The 18,635-nt window shown below is 55.3% G+C and overlaps 1 protein-coding gene across 5 annotated transcripts in view; it reads right to left on the bottom strand.

The window, feature by feature from the left end:
- Window positions 1-12,180: 12,180 nt before the first annotated feature.
- Window positions 12,181-18,635, bottom strand: part of EVI5L (ecotropic viral integration site 5 like) — a 76,716-nt gene continuing 70,261 nt past the window's right edge. For all 5 annotated transcript variants that reach the window (XM_044994847.1, XM_044994845.1, XM_044994848.1 and 2 more), the window contains one exon: window positions 12,181-15,349. In XM_044994847.1, the coding sequence (XP_044850782.1) occupies window positions 15,026-15,349 (324 nt within the window). In that variant the 3' untranslated portion in view covers window positions 12,181-15,025. The remainder of the gene's footprint in view (window positions 15,350-18,635) is intronic.

Genomic DNA, 18,635 nt, shown 5'->3' with positions numbered 1-18,635 from the left:
CCACCCCTCCATCTCGAAGCACTAGACCCCACTCCCCTCCCAGAGCTAGGAAAAGAACCCAGGAGTCCTGACTCCCAGCCCTCCCTATTCTAACCACTAGACCCCACTCCCCTCCCAGAGCTAGGAAATGAACCCAGGAGTCCTGACTCCCAGTCCCCATCTAGCTGCTAAACCCACTCCCCTCACTCACCTGGAAACAGTAGACTAGATCCAAGCTGTGCCTCAGACAGCAGCCACAAGAGGTGTCGTACAAATGTGCCAGAGCTCGGCTGGTGTAAATCAACCAGGCTCCAAATGAAAATATCCGATTTCCACCGCCTGGGGATCTGGCCCCAATGACGCCAATGGAGTGACCCCAGTTTGGCATCTGGCCCATGGTACTGCAGGAAGTTTTCCTACATAAAACTGGTGCAGGATCCATCCCAGCGCCCGCTGAGCGACACTGGCCCCCAGGAGCTGGGGGCTTGGCTGCTTTTAGAGCCTCTAAGTACCGTATGTACTGTCCCCGGGGCGGGAGACGATAGAGTAAGTGGCACCAGCAAGTTATGGGCCAGCCCCCTGCAGAGCACCAGCTCCAGACACGGCGCCCCCAGGGGCAGAGCCGGAGCCAGCACAGTGTGGGTCAGGTGGGGTCAGGGTCACGGAGCCACAGCTGGTCAGGATGGTGGGATAGAAAGAACTGGCTGTAGGGAGTGGGCTGTAGGGGGAGTGGGCTGTAGTGGGTTAAGGCATGGTGGAGCTGGGGCTCAGGATTCCTGGGTTCCATCCCTTGCTCTGGGGGGCAGTGGGGGCTAGTGGTTACAGGTGGGGAGCTGGGAGACAGGATGCCTGGGTTCCATCCTCTCCCCTGGGAGGGCAGTGGAGTCTAGTGGGTAGAGCGCGGGGGGGGGGTTGTGCGGCAGGACTCATGGGTTCTATTCTAAGCTCTGGGAGGGCAGTGGGGTCTAGTGGTTACAGGTTGGGGGTTGGGAGTCAGGACACCTGGGTTCTGTTCCCGGCACCCATCCCTGCAAGGTGTGCTGCCTGAAAGGACCCCAATGTGTCTAATCTCCACGCTATTTCCTGCCATGTGGAAGCCCCAAAGGTACCCAGTCTGGACAGACACAATCCATCGGCAGCAAGGAAGCCGTGGCAAGGCACTCGCATGGACCTTGCACCCCCAAGGGTTCACTCACCTGCAGCCTCCACGCTGTGGGGGAGCCTCTGCGGGTGGCTATTCCACCACCTTTGCCATCTCAGCCCAAGAGCAGGGGCAGGGCAGAGCACCCATATGACGTGCAGCCAATCAGGCTGCTGGACGGGGGCTAACGCTCTCTGCTGCAAACCACAGCTGGCTTCCTTCTGATCCGAACAGGCGCCCAACTGCCAGCTGCAAGGCAGAAACCACTGGCTGGAGGCAAGAGGGCGGGGGAGTTTAGTGGCAGCAGTCTCTGATCCAGCTGTGCATTCAGCAGGGAGCTGGGGCTGTTGCAGTTAACTGGGGCCATCAGCAGAAGGGCCTTAGATAAGGCGCACTCTCTCTTGCCCCAAGGCAAGGCGATGGGCCCAGACTGTCCTCATGCTGCAGCTTAGAGACCGCGTCCATCCGTTGATCAGGCTCTTTTTGCCAGCCCATAACGCACGCACGGCATCTCTGTTTTACGTACCAACCTGGGCAGAAATCTGTGCTCTGAGAACACTGGCAGTTCACTGCAGGGCCAGCAGGGGGAGCACGAGGAATTGCTTTTGTGTAGAGCCTACAAAAACCTCCGGCCCAAGCAAAGCTCGAGTCCAACTACATCATTGCGCTGGAGATCGCGCCCCCTCACTGTCATGCCGGGTGCTGCACAGACGCCTAGCGAGACAGACAGTTCCTGCTCACAGGAATTTACAATTTAAATAGATGGGAGAGATGTAAAATCCCCCTTTTACAGCCGAGAAACTGAGGCCTAGATTCACAGAGATACTCAGGTGTCTAAGTGTAAGGGGACTGTTGTCCCCTTACTAAAACTCTTGTGGGTGGGTGTTGCTTGGCTAGCTCCCCGTCCCAAAAGAAAGGGGAAGGGTCGATGGGAAATCAGGACCCTGAGACTGACAGTCTCCAGGGGCAATGGGGAAGATGCCAATATCCCAGGTGAGCCAGATTGACAAGGCAGGGCAGGCTAATGAGGGTGTCAGGAGGCCAGGGGGGTCCTTTCCATGTGAGCTGAAATTGCCTGGTACAGAGTGGGGCTGAGCTAAGCAGAGAGCAGGAGCCTGAGCTGAGCTGGGGAGCAGAGCTGCACCGGCCAGAGCCAGAGAGAACCAGAGAAGCAGCCCAGGGAGCAGATCCGTGCTGGGAGCAGGGCCACAGAAGCAGCCCAGGGAGCAGACCTGTGCTGGGAGCAGAGCTGCAGCAACCAGAGCCAGAGGGGCCAGAAAAGCAGCCCAGGGAGCTGGAGGCAGAGCAGCATCAGTGCTGGGGCTGAAGCTGGAGCCAGGGGGAACCTGGGCAGCGGGCGCAGCACAGGGAGATGCCCCCAGCCAAGAGGCCTTGCAGGCCAGACTTGGAGGGGGATCATAACCCTGATGGGGGGGACTGACTCTGGGAAGAAGGATCCTGCCACCTAGAGCCAGAGGGCATGTGGCCACTGCCAGAGCAAGTGTCCAACCCACAGCATCCCTGCAGCACAGCCAGGGCCTGAGCAGGAGGCCTGGGGCATGTGGGGGACAGACTGTGACCTGCCCTTACATTCCAGAGACGGCTGGTTGTGATGTCCCTGTGCCACAGAGTGGAGTCATGTGATCACCTTGGATTTTAAAAATGGATTGGTGTTAAATAAATTGTATTTGCTTTGAACTATATGTGATCATCAGTGGGTCAGGGAAGCCTCCAGTGCAGAGAGAGCACCCCGGAGTGGAGACACCCTGCTTAGCCCCTGCCCTAAGTGACCACGACAAGGTTGGGGGTCGAGCCCCCCAGGAATCCTGGGCCCAGCCTTGTTGGGGTTCTGAGGACTCTGCCACACAGGAGAGTGGAAGGGGAGCCCTCGAGGTCAGACAGGCCTCTGGGTAAAGAAGTGGGATCCTTTCACCAGTCCATTCCACCAGGGTTGTGTATAAGCCAGGAAAGTCCCCCACAATAGCGGGACCATTCCCGCCGCTTACCTAAGTCCCAGTTTTATGCATCCTTGTGATCCACAAAACCCCTGCTGGCTGCTGTCAAACCTTGTAGGTACCTAAACCTGGCACCTGTGTTTTCAGAGTAAAGTTTCCTTTGGCACCAAGTTTCAGCCTCTGGGCATGTGCACTGCTGCCTCCCTCTACTTGACCGATGCCTAAGCACCAGACGTCTGTGAACGCGGGAAGATAAGCAGAGGCGTGCCTGCCTCAACCGCAGGGCCCGATCTGATAGTCAGCCTCGGAGGCCACCCACCGGATCAGGTCCCACTCAAACTCCAGCCAGAGAAGGCAGTGGTACCACCCACAATGTTTTAGGCCAGTGGACGGGCACTCAGCAGGGATGTGGGAGACGCAGGTTCAATCCCCCTTCTGCCTGTGGGGGAATGAGGATTTGAACAGGGGTCTCCCACATCCCAGCTGAGTGCTCAAGCCACTGGGCCAAAGGTGTAAGGGGGCTCCAGCACCCCTCCTGCCGTGTGGTGAAGCAGGCACCGCCCTGATGCTCACCACAACAGCTGGGGCGCCTGCCCCCAGGGAGGGCTTCCCAGCTGTGGATTGCTACTGGGTGGAGGCACCTACCAGCAGCCCTGATTTGTACCGAATTCCATGAGGGGCGGGGCTTCAGACACACCCCTCTTATCAGCATTGCCCCATTGGCTAGTTTAGGCAGCTCCTCCCCTAGTGTGCTGGTTTTTGTGGATCCTATTTGCCAGCCCCACAATGGATGGGAACAGCCGATACGGTCGGAGGGATGGGAGCAGCGCTGGATGGGCCCAGTCCTGCAATGGACGGGGGTGGCTGATACGGATGGGGGATGGGAGCAGCGCTGGATGGGCCCAGCCCTGCAATGGACGGGGATGGCTGATACGGATGGGGGATGGGAGCAGTGCTGGAGGGGCCCAGTCCTGCAATGGACGGGGATGGCTGATACGGATGGGGGATGGGAGCAGCGCTGGAGGGGCCCAGTCCTGCAATGGACGGGGATGGCTGATACGGATGGGGGATGGGAGCAGCGCTGGAGGGGCCCAGTCCTGCAATGGACGGGGGTGGCTGATACGGATGGGGGATGGGAGCAGTGCTGGAGGGGCCCAGTCCTGCAATGGATGGGGATGGCTGATACGGATGGGGGATGGGAGCAGCGCTGGAGGGGCCCAGCCCTGCAATGGACGGGAATGGCTGATACGGATGGGGGGGGATGGGAGCAGTGCTGGAGGGGCCCAGCCCTGCAATGGACGGGGATGGATGATACGGATGGGGGATGGGAGCAGCGCTGGAGGGGCCCAGTCCTGCAATGGACGGGGGTGGCTGATACGGATGGGGGGGGAAGGGAGCAGCGCTGGAGGGGCCCAGCCCTGCAATGGACGGGGGTGGCTGATACGGATGGGGGATGGGAGCAGCGCTGGATGGGCCCAGCCCTGCAATGGACGGGGATGGCTGATACGGATGGGGGATGAGAGCAGTGCTGAATGGGCCCCAGCAAACAGAACAGTAAGAGGCCTGAATTGCTGCCTCTTCCACGCCTCCAGACCCGGAAATTCAGAGAGGGCAGGGAAGAAGGCAGGAGCAGCCCCTCTATCCCAACTGATGCACACCCAGTACTGTTAGAATGCAGCCACCTCTGGGGTGGAGCTACCAGCTTGAATCACAGTCATGGCGGGAGGTTTTGGGCAGGACACACACTGCTATTGCAGAGGGATCTTTAAGGGCTACACGCAGACAGCCAGGGCTTTAAAATCTTGACAGAATGCCTCACCTGCAGTCAGCTGCTCCGAACCACCTGCCTGGATGATAGTTGACCGCATGGGGCATTGCCAGGTCCAGCTCTCAATCCCCCAAGCAGCTCCTGCAACGTGCACCTCTGAACATCCTCCCCACCGTGTCAGCCATGTGCCAGTTTCACTCCTTTGCCGTCTGGTTCTGCTCTGACTCATGGAAGCCCCGATTCCCCTGCCCACTTCCTGTCTCAGCTGGGAGGCTGGTTGCACAGATCTCGCTCTGGGCTGGGCAGGATGGCTCAGTGCAAGAACTGAAGGGAACTGAACGGGCAGTATGGGTGATGCATTTGCTCTGCTAAATCCTTCCCATGAGCGGCAAGTCACAAACATCTGGTGCGTGCAGTGAGTCCATCTGCCATTGGCTGCCAGCCTGGCTCAGACTGATGGGCCCATCTAGCCTGGTATCCCACCTGCGGCAGTGTCCAGCACCGCCAGTTGCAGAGGATGCACCCTAGTGGGCATTAATGGAATAACTGGCTCCCAGGGGAAGTTTCTACCTAACCATTAGCTAAAGGTTGGCTCATGTTCTCAAACACTGGGGCAGCTGACCTGGTAGGAGCATAGGTGCCAACTCTGTGGGTGCTCCGGGCCTGGAGCATCCATGGGGAAAAATTAGTGGGTGCTCTGCACCCACTGGCAGCCAAGCTCCCCGCCCCGCCTCCTCTGAGCATGCTGCGTCCCCGCTCCTCTGCCTACCTCCCAGTGCTTCCCACCGGGCCGTTTGGCGGCGTAGCCAGCTCTCGGAGGGAGGGGGAGGAGCGTGAACATGGCACACTCTGGGGAAGAGGCGGGGTCAGGACGGGGATTTGGGGAAGGAGTCGGAATAGGGGCAGGATGGGGGCAGAGTTGGGGCGGGGACTTTGGGGGAAGGGGTTGGAATGGGGGCAGGGGAGGGGCCTCATGGACAGGGTGGAGTCGGGGCGGGGCTGGGGGCAGAGGGGGGTTGGGCACCCACTGGCGGGGTAGGGGCCTGGCAGGTATGGCCACTGACAGTGGGGAGCAACTCAGCTTCACTAGATATTCCAGCCTAAAGCAGCTGAGATCCCCCCAGCTCAGCCAGAGGGAAACTATTTCCGCTGAGGCATCTGCCCAGCCCTGTTGTTCAGGCCCCAACTGCAGCAGCATGCACTGTCCACTGCTCTGCCCGTCTCTATGGAGGGGAAGCTCGCAGGCTCCCTGCTAATGGGAAACTCAAGCAAAAGGCTAGTAGGGCCAGATTGTGGCTCGCAGCCACAGGGTGAGGAGTTGGAGTCCTGGAAGGAATTATGACCAAATTCAGGAGCCCTGGCAAGGGGCAAAGGGACATCTGGCCGGGGTCACCCCGGTGACAGCCTGACTTTGGTGAGAGCCCGCTCAGCATGGGGGCGAGGGCAATCACTCAGAATGTGAGTGCTGGGAATCTCCCCTTAGTGTGAGTTATTCTTAGGGGTGGGCAAAGTGGATTCGGGGCCTGGGAAAGGGGGTGGACTGACAGCCCTCCAGAGAGGCCATGACGGGGCACTTACCCCACTATCCTTCCTTTATGGTGTAGTCACGGCTCTGTGGTCCCGCAGCTGCCAACTAGGACTGGTCTGTGTGAGATGGACAGCAGCCCTACAAGAACTGGGACTCAGACCCACCAAACAGCCACCATCAATATTCACTCCCTGAGCTGGGCTGGCTCTGAACCAGTGACTAAGATGGCAAAGGCTCTGGGCTGGATCCTGAGTTGATGTAAATCAGAATTGCCCCATTAAAGTCAGAGGAGTGATGCTGATTTACACCAGCTAAAGATCTGGCCCTCTAGGTCCCATATCAGTTCTCCCCTCACTCCCTTGCATAGAGTTAAAAACTTGAAGAGGCCACTATGCTCAATGTCTGCCCTCCAGCATAACCCAGGCCAGAGCAACGCACCCAGGGCTCCCAGCACACAGCCCATAACTCGTGCTTGAGCTACTGCAGCTCATTGAAAAACACTTCTGCTCAAGTGCTGGAGAATCCACCCTGCCCCCAGGTCATTTCTGGTGGTCAGTCACCCCTCACCATTCAACATTTGCACCTCATTTTCAGTCTAAATTTGTCTGGCTTTAAATTCCAGCCACTGGACTGCATGATGCCTTTGGCTGCTAGTTGTAAGAGCAGCCTTCTCCCGTCAGCGTGATAATCCAAGCCCGAGTACAAAGGCAGAAAAGATCCACTGGCTGGAAGCTGAAACTAGATAAATTCAGGCTTGCTAGAAATAAGATGTGCATTTTAATGGAGAAGGAAATGAACTGCTGGGATGATTTCCCAAGAGGTGCAGTGGATTCTCCATCACTTGGAAGACTAACTCAGCAGTGGCTATATCTTCCTCTGTGTGTGTGCATGTGCTCTGGCTCAGCCACAAGACATGGGCTGGTTGCAGGAGACACTGGGCGCGGTTCTATGTGGTTTATGGTATATTGGCCAGACTACATGATCACAATGGTCTTTTCTGGCCAATCTGTGAATATTTTTAACGTGCTGACGTTTTCCAGGTGCACTCAGGAAGAGGAGCTGACCTGCTAGCCTTCCCCGGCCAATCCTGGAGCAGAAGCGTCCTACAGAGCCCAGAGGCACAGGTTAGTAAGACAGTGTAAATAGTTTATTGTTTTTGATGTTTTTTTTTCTCTTTTTTTGAAAGTACAGATGTTTTTTGCACAAGTCAGGTTGTTTTTTTTAAAATGGGTGTGGGCTGAAGAGGACGAAGGTTACAGTCAGAGAGGAGGAGGGGTCACCGCTACACGGATACACCAGACACACGAGTTTGGGAGCGGTCAGACCATCGGGGGTAGTTACAGTACCATCAAAATGAACCAAAATTCACTGCAACCTGAGTGCGTTTCTTGGATATGGAGCCAAACGGGCTTCCCCATGGCTGAGCTATGCGCACCTCACGGGAAGGCAGCATCCAAGCCAAGGAGGTGGCACCAATCTGACATGCCTTTGCATGCTGATTGCCAGTGAGGGAGGCGCCCGGGTGTTCTGTATTCCCTGTGGGGTGGGGTGTTGGTAATAACTCTGCCCACTGGTGGGAAGCCCTGCCAGGTCCCCTCCTCAGTCTCACTCGCATTTCACTGTTACCTTCTCTGGAGAGACCAGTTCCATAGCTGGTGGAACTTTGCAACTCCAGTGGGAGGCCAATGTACACCAGCTGGGGATCTGGCCCATTGACTCCAATGGAGCGACGCTGATTCACACCAGCTGGGGATCTGGCCCATTGACTCCAATGGAGCAATGCTGATTTACACCAGCTGGGGTCTGGCCCATTGACTCCAATGGAGCGATGCTGATTTACACCAGCTGGGGATCTGGCCCATTGACTCCAATGGAGCAATGCTGATTTACACCAGCTGGGGATCAGGCCCATTGACTCCAATGGAGCGACGCTGATTCACACCAGCTGGGGACCGGTCCCGTGATTGCTGATCCATAGTGGGTGAACTATCCCTCTCTGTGTCTTAGTACAGGCCAACATCCTCTGGTCTAACCTCACGGGTCTGGGGGTTTCCCCTGCTTCCCAGAGGAGCTATTGGAACCGTTTACCAGGGTGATGGTGGATTCTCCATCACAGATCATTTTTAAAGCAACGCTGGATGTTTTCCTCAAAGCTCTGCTCTAGGAATTATTGGGGGCAGGTCTCTGGCCTGTTATCCAGGTGGTCAGACTAGATGATCACAATGGTCCCCTCTGTCCTTGGAATCTGTAACTCCTTATGATCTCCTCCATTCAATCTTCTACGCTCTCTGCTTCCTGGCCTCCAGGGTCTCCCATTCAACCCCCATCAGCACCGCTCCTCGCTCAGCATGGGGATGGGCACGGAGAGGTTCTAGCTAGTCCCTCTTCTCTGGCAGGCAGGTGGGGAGATTGAACCTGTGTCAATCCGTGTGACAGCTGAGTCCTAGGACACAGATCCTGGCAGGGCCTGGTCACTCTGTGGACCTCTTCTCTCTCGGGCTGCCCCCTGCGGGACTGTCCGCTAAGAAGTGGGGCAGAACTGAAGGGGGCTGGGTGGGAGCTGTTAATGCCCCAACAGCACAATGGCTTTATAGCCTCTATTAAAGAGCAGGCTGATGGCACAAAATGGACAGGCAGGAGATCTTGAGTTGTAGAAATTCTGACATTTTTGCTCTTAAATGTTGAGGCTTCCCCAACTTCGGGGGTTTCACAAAATGTGTTTCCTAGAGGTGGGTTTGAACCCAAGCCCTAGCTCCAAGTGCCCCAAAATCTGGGGGAGTTCAGGCTGAACTTTCAGGCTCTAACTTTGCTCCCCCTTCTCCGTTTCTCTCTGAGTCCTGAACTCAATAAAGTAGTAGCAGTTTAAAGCCCACTCTGAACTTCCCTATGGGGTGACCTTGGATAAGTTCCTTCCCTTCTGTGGGTCTCAGTTTCCCTCCCGCCCTCCATCTCGTCTATCTAGACTGTGAGCTCTTTGGAGCAGGGGCTCTCTCCTACTAAGTGGGTCTGTGCAGCACCGATCTGTTAGGGCCCCTAGGCACTGCCATAACACATCCAGCACATTCCACAAACATAACGAGTTACCCATCCTGACACTAGAGTGGGAAACTGAGGCAGAAAGGAGGAGGAAGTGACTTGCATTGCACGATCTGGAATCAGAGCTGGGATTGGAACACGGAGACCCCGGCCTCCCAGTCCCGGACTCTACCCACTAGACCATGCCTCCCCCTTCCTAAAGGACAGAATTCAGGTGAAGCCCCCAACAGCTACTCAGCACCCATTCCCTACCTATGCATTCTCATCGGCGCTGCCTGCAGCCTGCCCCACAGCCCTGGCTGTGCTACACACAGGGGCTGCCAGAGTGGATCAACCTAGTGCTCTACCCAGGCCTGTCTACAACTGGCCAGTCCTAGCTACGTCAGAGGAAGACGGATTCCTGCAGTGGGCAGCCAGTTGAAGCAGCAGCGAGGGGACCAAAGCTGCCAGGTTAGGGGCAGCTAGAGGGAAGGGGGAAAGGTCTGGCTGAGGTTTGCCCATGGCGTGATGAGCTGTACTTATGCTATTGCCAGGGAGGGGAGGGACATGCATGAGTGTCACCAAGCAGGCGCGCCCTGCTGTCCTGGGTGCTGTGTTCTCGCAGCTATGTGGCTGCAGCCTACTTCAGAGCACTGAGCCGGTCAACTTCAGGCACCTTGTTTTAGTTGCTACTCAAAAATCATACAGGAAAAAACAAAACCAAACCAAAACCCCCAACATGAGCAGCTCGAGAATGAACCTCGCCAGAGCCGCAGGGAGTGGGGGAGGCGGTGGATTTTCCCTTCTAAACTCAGGTCAGTTTGCTTTAGTCATGATCCAACCCCTTCCATGTGCCACAGTAGCCAGCACTGCAGGTGGGATTTACAGGCACTGTCCGTGTCATGGAGGCGATAGCAACACATCCTTAATCGGGCAAACTCCCATGCAGGCAATGAGAGCCTTCAAAAAACCCCTTCTCCGATGCCTTGAACTTGCACCACTAATCCACGCAGAAGAGCTACCTGAGACCCCGCTGCCCCGCTTGCACGGAGCGCCTGGGAAGGAACCTGCAGCTGAACTGGTCCTGTCTATGGTGGATGGAAAGCCACCCAGAGCCTTCCCACCAAGGCACCCACACTGCACAGCTTTGTCATTTGCAAGCCCATGCTCCCACGCCATCGGACCGACAGCAATGGGGGGGGGGGGTCAGCCACGCCTTGCAGCCACGCCTTCTCCAGGTCCAGCCCCGGGGGCAGGGCAGTCAAGGAGTAACCCAGTGGCCTGTTGTAGGCAGCAGTCTCTGCTGGGCTGGAATCCAGCCTGTGGTTACACCCACGCAGTCCCACCCATTGCAGTGGCATTGCAATGGCGGAATCTGGCTCTGTTCATGCAGGTTGCTGCAACGCTGACTTGAACCAGGGACCTCCTGTGGGCTGCAGGCAGCGCCCTATCGAAGAGCCCCTCCCCGCCCGCTGAGCAAGAAGAAGGGGTGCTAAACTGGCAGTCAGCTCATGCCACCTCTTGGGGTGGTGTCCAGGGGGAATGATGTTACCCCTCCCCCCCCTTCCTCATGGCCCAGCACCTCTGTGGTTGGGATGCTGTCCTAGGGAGGGTCTGGGTCTCCCTGAGAGCTGATTCCTTATGGGGGGTGGGGGTGGGCAGGGGGCAGGTCCTGAACACCTTACTGCTCAGTGTGCAGCTGTGGACGTGGGCATGCAGCAAGAAAGGGAGCATCTGGGGCCCACGTGTCTTGCACCCCAGATTCTGCCATTACTGACTCCAGTGTGATCCCACTGAAACCATTGGTCCATGTAGGGACAGGATTCCAGCCCAGCAGGGCTAGTGTCTGCTCCCTACAGCAGGGTCACGCCCAATCACAAGGTGCGACGTGCGAAGTCTCTGCCGCCCGAGGGGACCGTTGTCTCAGAAAGGGTGTGAAAATAAGGGCCTGATCCTGACTAAAGCAAAATTCCCAGCGAAGTCAAAGAGCCAAAGCCAGAGGCCGGGAAGGATTTACTCAGTTTACTCAGGACGTACTCCAGAAAGCTCCCACTGATTTCAAAGACATGTTTTGCCTACGTACTGAGGGCCAGATCTCCAGCTGGTGGAAATTAGTGTCACTCTGCTGGAGCCAACGGGCTAAATCCCTAGCTGGTGTAAGTCAGCGTATGTGCACTGCAGTCAATGGGGTTATGCTGTTTTGCACTAGCTATGGATCGGTGCAGACACACTGCTCTTAGTAGTAGATGTAGCACGGTGTCCTCCAGCTGCGGCCCCAGCACTGCTCCCAGCTGCAGTACTTAGGAACAGTATTGCAGAGTCCTTTAACAGGAGCCAAATGCCAAAGCCTTTCCTTAGGCAAAGCTCTCAGCCCCTTGGCTGGGTAAGGCCCAGGTAAATGCCGAGAACAGGAAGGACTTGGCCCTATGATCTGTTATCCCAGCGTTAATCTGAAGCAACTCCACTGAAATCAATGGGGGAAGGAGCTCCAAATCAACCCTTTATCCAGAAGGGCTCGGGCCTTTGCTCTGTGAAGCTGCTAGTCCTCGGCTGGCGCTATACAGAATAAATAAAACAACAAGGCGGCGCGCATGACCAGCTCCATAACCAGCAAATGGATTCCCCAGCCATCTTCTGTTGCAAACAGGGCCCTCAGCACAGGAAAGTGGCATCGGGAGCTAACGGCGATGGCAGAGAAAGGCCTGCATGTGAATCACCCTCAGCTCGTGTGGGATGCTGCTGCTCTCTGGGAGGGAAGGGGTATCACAAGGATTTGGCAATACAGTGCAGCATGTATATATATATAATATATATATTAAAATGTACAGATTATAAATACCCAACCAAAGCCCCTCCCAGGCATATTTATATAAGTATACACAATACTCCAGTCCAGTGACGTGATGGAACGGTGAGGGGCTCAGTCCAAGCATTCAGGTCCACTGGGGCTGTTGTTTTCCATTTCAGAAGGGGAAGGTTTAGGATATGGGGGAAGGTTCTGCCAAGCTGGGAGGTCCACGGCATCCCTCCTTTGGAAACAGACCGAGTGAACTTAATACGCCAGTGGGGAAGGGGAAAGCTCTGGAAATACCTGTTGGCGGGGGAGGGTTGGAGGTGTAGTCCATTGAAAGTGACGTTTGCAATCGGCCGGAGAGGAAATCAGGCCAAGCCACCCATGGGAATGGGTTTTCCTCAGCTGCTGGATGTCCGGGTTTACTGAATTCAGAGAGCACAAGGGAAATACAAGGGGCAGGATGGAAAGAAAGAAAGAAAGAAAGAAAGAAAGGGCCAGAGGAAATAAAACTCAAGTCCATAAGAGAGCAAGCCAGATAATCTCCGCGGGGACTGATGGATCCAGCCAGCTCCACACCCCTTGCATCGTTCTTCTCTCTGCCTGAGCAGGTCTGTGCACAGGCTGCTCTCGATGGCTGGTGCTCTCCATAAATAGAACAGCCAATAGGCAACAAAGCATCCCATGCGCTCAAGGTTTTAAAGCAGCCACTGGTGCCTAGCAGCATCAGTCTCTCCCAGAGACATGACAATGGCCCCAAAAGGGCCCTCCCGCCATGTCCCAGCACCACGTGAACTCTGGTCCTGAGCCCCACTGCCTTTGTTTGCCATCCAGGTGCCTGGGAAATTCAGCCTTCATCCCAGCCACCCAAGATCTTCCATCCCTGGTGGGAGCAGCCAGTCCTGGAGATCTCGCCTTTCATCTTCCATCTGTGCTCCCCGAAGGGGTGTTAGAATGGAGCTGTGCTGCTGCTGCACAGAGGGGGTGGAAATGACCCGACACTACAGCCTCAGGTGCTTGCAGCTCCATGGCATCTCTCCACCAGCAGGACGTGATGCAATACTCGGACTCTGTCACAAACAAATGGAAGCGCAATCTGTACCCTTTTGTAGTGGAAATTAGGAGTCAGAGCTGTAGACAAAACAGACTAGCTCCTGTGCTGGTGTAGATCAGTGTAGTGCCATTTACTGCAGCAGAGCTCTGGGGATTTGCACCAGCTGAGGAGCTGGCTTGCAGACTGCAAGCAAAGCTCTTTGGGTGAAGGGCTGTGGTGGTGGGCCTGGCCGGCTCTTCCATAGAAATGATACTAGATGGGCACTGCTGCCAAGAACGATGCTGCTGGCCAAGGTGGGGGCACCGCAGGCAGAGCTTAATTGGACAATTCCTTCAACAGGGATCACGTTTGCAGACTGGCTCCATCCCAAGGAAGCTGTTTCACCTGCTGCCTGATCACCGGGCAGGCTTCGAAGTGGTGAATGGTTCAGCAATTCTGACCCAGGGTGGCCCATTTGGAGATAAGTAGCTTGGGTTTCCTCTCTGATTAGGAGCTGAGCTCTCTACTAAGGGCTACTCCAAGGAGTGGGCATTTCCATCATCTGACCAGGACTTGCTGGGCTGCGCATGCCCTTCATCCATCACTCCAAATCTCCTTACAGCTCTGGCAGACTGGGGGCATCTCACAGGGCTATGGAAACATGGTGCCAGCTGCAGAGCTGGGAGAGCCAGTTCAGAGGAACACAGGCCAGGCTGCCTGAGGGAGGTGAAGCCCCATCATGCATAGAAACAAACGTCCTCCAGATGATTCCCAGCTGGGGACTCCTCTCTATGCTCCTCTCAAAATTGCTCCTGCTTACCCGGCACCTTTGCTGTGTACCAGACAGATCTTGGTCGGGACACGAGGTTTCAGGTGGTTCTCAGGGTAGGGGATTTGTTTCCACATAGCCCTCTCCAGACAGGGAGGTTGGAAACCCTGCAGTTTGCCATATGGAGCAGAAGAGAAAGGCAACAGTTACAACACCTTCTGGAGAACGTAATGGTGCAGGAGACTGGTGCAGCTCCATTACGGATGGAGGACAGGAAGGCAGCAGGGCAGAACGCTGCTCCCACAGATTCCCTTATGACACGTCAGTGTAATTTCCTAGAACTTAAAGCTTAGTGTGGAGCTCCCTGAGGGGAGCCCAGTTGGCATCATAACAGTTTAAATAAATAACATCTGGAGAACAAAAATAAAATATAATCTCTCACGTAACCAAGCAGGCTCCTCAATCCAGAATCCCCCGCACCGGGCCCTTCCCATCCTGGGGAGAGCTCCCTTGGGAATAGGGATATGAAGGCCTCCAACTCTCCCCTCTCCGAGCAGATGCTCTCGGGATCATCGGGGACACACATTTAAATAAAAGGAAAAGGGACCCAACTTCCCGCCCTCTGTGTGTGGAGGGGAGGGAATGGTTTGTTGGCCAGTTGCCCACAGGTGCTCAGACTTGGTGGATGGTCATTGGGCCTGGATATCCAGTGGCCTTGCTGCTTCCACCCTTGCTCACAATGACACTGAGCTGAGTTCTCAAGTGTGCAAACTTTTGGGGGAGGGCAATACAAGAAGGAGGCATTAGGGGCGGGGTGGGGCGAATGAGGGTTACTCAATGGAGTCGGAGTGTAACTACTGGTGATGACAGAGCAGGAGAAAGGCAGTGCAGACAACAATCAAAGTGCCCAGCCATTGTATTGGGTCTATGATCTCCCCCACCTGCCGCTACTGAGAGCGCCAAGGAGAGGAGTCTCTTCTCTCCGGGCTGTGCGCTCAGTGCCCATTTGGTGGATGGGAGGATCCCCCTGGCATCGGCATCTCCTCTCACTTGCTGAGGGCCTCTCCAAAGATGATCTGCGGCTCCATCTCGCCGTCGGCCTCCGCGGTGGAGGTGGGGTCCTCGGGCTCACTGTCCGTGGAGCCGTCGCTCTCCTTGCCGGAGCTCTCCATGCCCCGCAGGAAGCGAGCATTGCAGGGTGAGAGCGGGTACAACACGTCCTGCAGCGCGCCCACCACCATGGGGTTGGTCAGCAGCTCCTCATCTGAGGAGTGCAGCGAGTCCTCGTCCACTGCCAGGTGGCTCACAATGTGGATGCCATCAAAGCCCATGGAGTCCTCAAAGGGCTTCTGGCCCTTCATCAGCCGGATCTGGAGGGCACAGGGAACCGGAGGTGAGGAACAGAAGTGACAGGGCTGGTGCATGCACCCTCGCCATCCCTGCCTGTCTAGCCTGGATGGGAAGGGGCAGGGCACGATGGAGCTCAGAAATACACTGGGGGATCCGGCCGTCCATTCCCCCAGAGAAAAAAGAGTGTACTGACAGCTCCCTCAGATAGCAGAGGGCTGACTGGGTTACATTTATGGAGACTACCTCTTCCCAGTGTGGGGCAGAGGGAGCTTGTGGGGAAGGGGAGCAGAGACAGCCCCTCCCAGTATGGGACATAGGGAGCTCTGGGGGAGTTGGAGGAGCAGAGAGCCCCACACAGCATAGGGCAGACACAGCTCCCCAGCATGGGACATAGGAGGATGGCTGCTTACCCACAGAGCCGATCTTGTGGCTGAGAAATTCGACTGAGAGAATGTCTTGGCTCTGCACAACCTTGGGCAAGTCACATGCCCGCTCTGTGCCTCAGTTTCCCTGTTTGTTCAGGGGTTAATAGTGCTGCCCCACCTCCCAGGGTGGGATTGTGGGGCTGAATTCATTCCTCTTTCCAAAGTGCTTTGACTCAGATCCCCAGCAGGGACAAGTGCTGCCTTTATGATTCAATATGTACAGCCAGATCCCCAGCTGCTGTAAATGGGCAGGGCTCTATGGGAGTCAGTGGACCATATCCCCACCTGGTTTAAATCAGCATTGCTATACTGGAGTCAATGGGGCTACAGAAATTTACACCAGCTGAGGATCTGGCCCAATGCAGTCTGGTGACCTCGGTCACCTGGGAAATTGACAATTCCGTGCACAAAGCATCACACGGGGTGACACTGTGACAGACAGGCTCCCCCAAGCAGTGAATCCCAAAAGCCTTTAGGGCTCATGCAGCAGAGCAGTCCAGCACAGGTTAACGGCGAATCAGAGAACTCAGACACACAGCGAGCATGGCCCAGCAGGTGAGGCATCAGACTATGGGACAGGAGACATCAGAGTTGTTTGAATTATGGTAGCATCTAGAGGCCTCAACCAGTGCCAGGGTCCCACTGTGCTGGGCACTGCATGGACCCCAAGCAAGACTGGGGTCCCCTGCCTGAGACTGGGGCCTGGTCGTGTTGGGCGCTGCCAAACCCTGCCTGAGATTGGGGACCCATCATACTGGGCACTGTCAGACTCCAGCCTACCAAGATCTGTGCGTGACAGAGCAGCTGCTACAGTCTCTGCTGAGCCCAGCTCCCCATCTGGGCTTGTTCTGGGTGTTGTTGAAGGTGTTGGCTGGCTGACTCAGAAGCAAACCTCTGATCTCTATCAGCTCCCCTGGAAATCAGTGACTTGGAAGCCTTAGTCATAGGCTGTTCCTCAACTCGACGTTACCATGCGTAGGGGGCTGTGGTCTGCCACAAAGACACTAGTACGAGAGTCCCGGGAGCTAATATACACTGTGTTCAACCAGCTTGATTTAACAGTGAAATCGTTGGTGAGCTTAAACTCAAACAGGAAGCTTTCAAGAAGTGGAAATTTGGACAGATGACTAGGGAGGAGTATAAAATTATTGCTTGAGCATGCAGGGGTGTAATCAGGAAGGCCAAGGCACAACTGGAATTGTAGCGAGCAAGGGATGTGAAGGGTAACAAGAAGGATTTCTACAGGGGTGTTAGCAAGAAGAAGGTGGTCAGGGAAAGTATGGAACCCTTAATGAATAGGGGAGGCAACCTAGTGACAGATGATGTGGAGAAAGCTGAAGTACTCGATGCTTTTTTTGCCTCGGTCTTCACAGACAATGTGAGTCCCCAGACTGCTGCACTGGGCAGCACGGTATGGGAAGGAGGTGAGCAGCCCTCAGTGGTGAAAGAACAGGTTAAGGACTACACCTCTACCCCAATATAATGCAACCTGATATAACACGAATTCAGATATAATGCTGTAAAGCAGTGCTCCGGGGCTGGGGGTGGGGGGCTGCGCGCTCCGGCGGATCAAAGCAAGTTCGATATAATGCGGTTTCACCTATAACGTGGTAAGATTTTTTGGCTCCCAAGGACAGCGTTGTATCGGGGTAGAAGTGTATGTAGAAAAGCTGGACATGCACAAGACCCTGGGCCTAGATCTAATGCATCCAGGGGTGTTGAGGGAGTTGGCTGATGTGATTGCAGAGCCATTGGCCATTATCTTTGAATATTCGTGGCGATCGGGGGAGGTTCCGGACGATTGGGGAAAAAGGCAAATCTAGGGCCCATATTTAAAAAAGGGAAGAAAGAGAACCCGGGGAACTACAGCCTCACTTCAATCCCCAGCAAAATCATGGAGCAGGTCCTCAAGGAATCCATTTTGAAGCACTTGGAGGAGAGGAAGGTGATCAGGAACAGTCAACATGGATTCACCAAGGGCAAGTCATGCCTGACCAACCTGATTACCTTCTATGATGAGATAACCGGCTCTGTGGATGAGGGGAAAGCAGTGGATGTGCTATTTCTGGACTTTAGCAAAGCTTTTGATACGGTCTCCCACAGTATTCTTGCCAGCAAGTTAAAGAAGTACGGATTGGATGAATGGACTATAAAGTGGATAGGAAACTGGCTAGATTGTCGGACTCAATGGGTAGTGATCAATGGCTCAATGTCTAGTTGGCAGCCGGTATCAAGCAGAGTGCCCCAGGGGTCAGTCCTGGGGCCGGTTTTGTTCAATGTCTTCATTAATGATCTGGATGATGGGATGAATTGCACCCTCAGCAAGTTCGCAGATGATACTAAGCTGGGGAGAGAGGTAGATACGCTGGAGGGTAGGGATAGGATACAGCTGTGAAATTGGAAGATTGGGCCAAAAGAAATCTGACAAGGTTCAACAAGGACAAGTGCAGAGTCCTGCACTTAGGAAGGAAGAATCCCCTGCACTGCTACAGGCTGGGGACCGACTGGCAAAGAAGCAGTTCTGCAGAAAAGGACTTGGGGGTTACAGTGGACGAGAAGTGGGTATGAGTCAGCAGTGTGCCCTTGTTGCCAAGAAGGCCAATGGCATATTGGGCTGTATTAGTAGGAGCATTGCCAGCAGATCGAGGGAAGGGATTATTCCCCTCTATTCAGCACTGGTGAGGCCACACCTGGAATATTGCATCTAGTTTTGGTCCCCCACTACAGAAGGGATGTGGACAAATTGGAGAGAGTTCAGCGGAGTGCAACGAAAATGATTAGGGGGCTGGGGCACATGACTTAGGCTGAGGGAACTGGGGTTATTTAGTCTGCAGACGAGAAGAGTGAGGGGGGATTTGATAGCAGCCTTCAACTACCTGAA

This window comes from Mauremys mutica, chromosome 20, assembly GCF_020497125.1.
Source record: "Mauremys mutica isolate MM-2020 ecotype Southern chromosome 20, ASM2049712v1, whole genome shotgun sequence".
Lineage (NCBI taxonomy): Eukaryota > Metazoa > Chordata > Testudines > Geoemydidae > Mauremys > Mauremys mutica.
Note: the sequence above shows the minus strand (reverse complement) of the source record. Positions and strands in the feature narration are given on the sequence as shown.